The sequence below is a fragment of the Acyrthosiphon pisum genome, chromosome A1 (genome assembly GCF_005508785.2).
Source record: "Acyrthosiphon pisum isolate AL4f chromosome A1, pea_aphid_22Mar2018_4r6ur, whole genome shotgun sequence".
In the NCBI taxonomy this organism is placed as follows: domain Eukaryota; kingdom Metazoa; phylum Arthropoda; class Insecta; order Hemiptera; family Aphididae; genus Acyrthosiphon; species Acyrthosiphon pisum.
The window spans coordinates 26,381,163-26,383,681 of NC_042494.1; the positions used below are offsets into that span (position 1 = coordinate 26,381,163).

A 2,519-nucleotide genomic window follows, 5' to 3' on the forward strand; every position below is an offset into this window, starting at 1 on the left:
TATACAAGTTTCTCAGTACTTTTAAGTACATAGTGGCCTATTTTATTATCCCTATGCGCTAAATAGTTGGTTTTGATGATAAACAATGATTTTTTTGTTTTTTTATTATTTTTAGCCTAGCCTCGCCCCAGAAGAAGAAAAAACAAAAGAGCCGGAGGGGATAGTGCGGGCGAACCCCCATCCAGCGAGAGTTCCAAAGAACCTAGAGTTAGGCGATCGGAGCCGGCAGGCGAAGAGAGCCACTATATACTTATGTTACTTTAACTGGCATTCGGGTTTTAAGAGAAGAGAACGCCACAAACGCACGATTTTTCTAGGGGTTTAGTGTTTAATTATATAGGAAATTTTCTTCAAATTGGTTATCACATTTAATTATGTTATATATAGCGATATTATTGGTAGGTTAGGTTTCTATTTTATAATAGATCAATAGCCAATAGGTTACATAAATTACATTTTTAAAATTTAAATCCGAGTAGTCGAGTTTTGGACAAGTACCTATACATAGGTAAATAGGTAACTTATAATTAATTGTGTAATTTAATTACCAAAGATATATAAATTCACCAACACCGTGTCTAGGGGCAATGGCGGGATAATGCATTAGAATAATATAATGTCTACATTACATAGGATTTATCAATAGACCGTATAATAATTAATAGGTACTGAGTATAATATAAGTTCTATGGATTTATTGTAATAAATAATACATTTTATATCATCTATGACAATTGTCAATTGTCGATATCACGATTAAAGATAGTACTATAGTTACTATCTTTAATCGTGGTCGATATTCATCGTCAACGATTAACAATTCTAATAATTCCAGTGAACAAAAAAAATAATAAGCCTTCAATATAGACGGACAGTTAAGCTGTATGTAGATATATTATCAGTGGCGCCCAAGATATATTTTTCAGGTGTAGCAAGAAATAATTTTACCCACCCACCCTCACAAACTCAAAATTATATTATTTTATACATTTTATCATATTTTGATTGATAATATTAGTAAATATTAAGGAATGAACCAATATAATCTGTGATTAATAATGAACATATTTGAAAGTTATTATATACCCACTCACCCCTTATTTTCAAGGTGTAGCAAAAGGTGTAACCTAACCTAATTATAGGGTTGGGCGCCACTGTATATTATAATGTAAGTTATAACACGGACTCAAAACATTTCGTCATGTTCAGATTATTTTCATGAAATATTTCGATACTTTCAAGTTTTAGTTCGGAGTGCGATGAAGATGGATGAAGATAGCTGTTTAGCCGGACTGGGTCAAAAATGTCTACCTGAAAAATAAAAATCTGCCCACTTAGGTATACCTATAAAAACAACCCTAAAAAAAACATATATTTTCATATAAAATGATTGTATATTATTTTGAGAATTTGAACATTTAATATTATTAGTATTAAAAATAAAAAAAAATAAAAATTGGTTAGTACAAAGAAATGTTATCATTTTTATTTAAAATACATAAGTATGTTTATTTATTTTTTTTTTTTATAGACTCCAGAATACACATTAATAGGTACATATTAAATAATTTGTTAAGGTTTCAGCTCTTTTGCGAAATTGTGTCCACTGAGCACATTATTATACCTTAGTTCAGCCACTATGGCGGCACCGGAGTAGGTGGAAATTTGTGTGATGATAATTGTTGCACATTTTAGACGGTGCAGACAATACAATAATGAAGACAATAATATGATACAACACACAAGCATCTATTTTTGACAATGTATACATTTTTCATATCTATTTTGAGGAATTTCCTTAACTCTAAATAGTTTTCTAATAAAATCGCATTAGAAAATGCGTCTATGTCTGTCGACAGGATGAGCCTTACCCCCGATAAACCAAAAAAAAAAAACGTCCCAACGAGTACGAGCGGCCCAATCCAAACAAGCGGCCCACACAACAAACTCCCGGTATCCCGCCTGCCCAGTCCGGCCCTGGCTGTTTCTTCAGCGGCGGCACTCTAGCTAGGTTTCACCGGAAGAGACGATGTTTCCGCGTAAGTTTGTTTTCATGTTATTATTAATTTACATTTACGTTTTAGACTTAAATTAAATATTTATTGCCACAGATAATCTGGTTATTGCATTTATGTAAAAAGCATTTATTCGTTTACTCCCAAGCAATGTATAAAATACGCGAGCCCGAACAGTCCAAACCCCGTCTTCGTTTCTCCACGACAAGTTATTTAATATACCTTTTTGCATAGGCATAATATACGCCGGGTATCACCTTAGGTTTGCTCAAAGTATTATTTAAAACAATATAACATTATTTATCTTTATATTTTATGTACATTATATGCACCTCATATATTATTTGTCACGCCTGCACCGAAAGTTTGGTTTTCGATAGCAGTTGAAGCGTTGAAAAGCGTCCTTTTTCCATCCAGCGGGCGGAAGCGGGCGTAAAGTGAAGTCCCCAAATGTGCTGCGCGCACATTTCACGCGCGTATACCTTGCAAAGCTGCACAAACAGA

General features: G+C 33.4%; 1 protein-coding gene across 1 annotated transcript in view; it reads right to left on the minus strand.

Moving 5' to 3' along the window:
* Window positions 1-176: 176 nt before the first annotated feature.
* LOC107885299 overlaps window positions 177-2,519 on the minus strand; it is a 7,849-nt gene continuing 5,506 nt past the window's right edge. Inside the window, exon 4 of the mRNA XM_016808917.2 lies at window positions 177-1,311. Within this exon, the coding sequence (XP_016664406.1) occupies window positions 1,298-1,311 (14 nt within the window). The 3' untranslated portion in view covers window positions 177-1,297. The remainder of the gene's footprint in view (window positions 1,312-2,519) is intronic.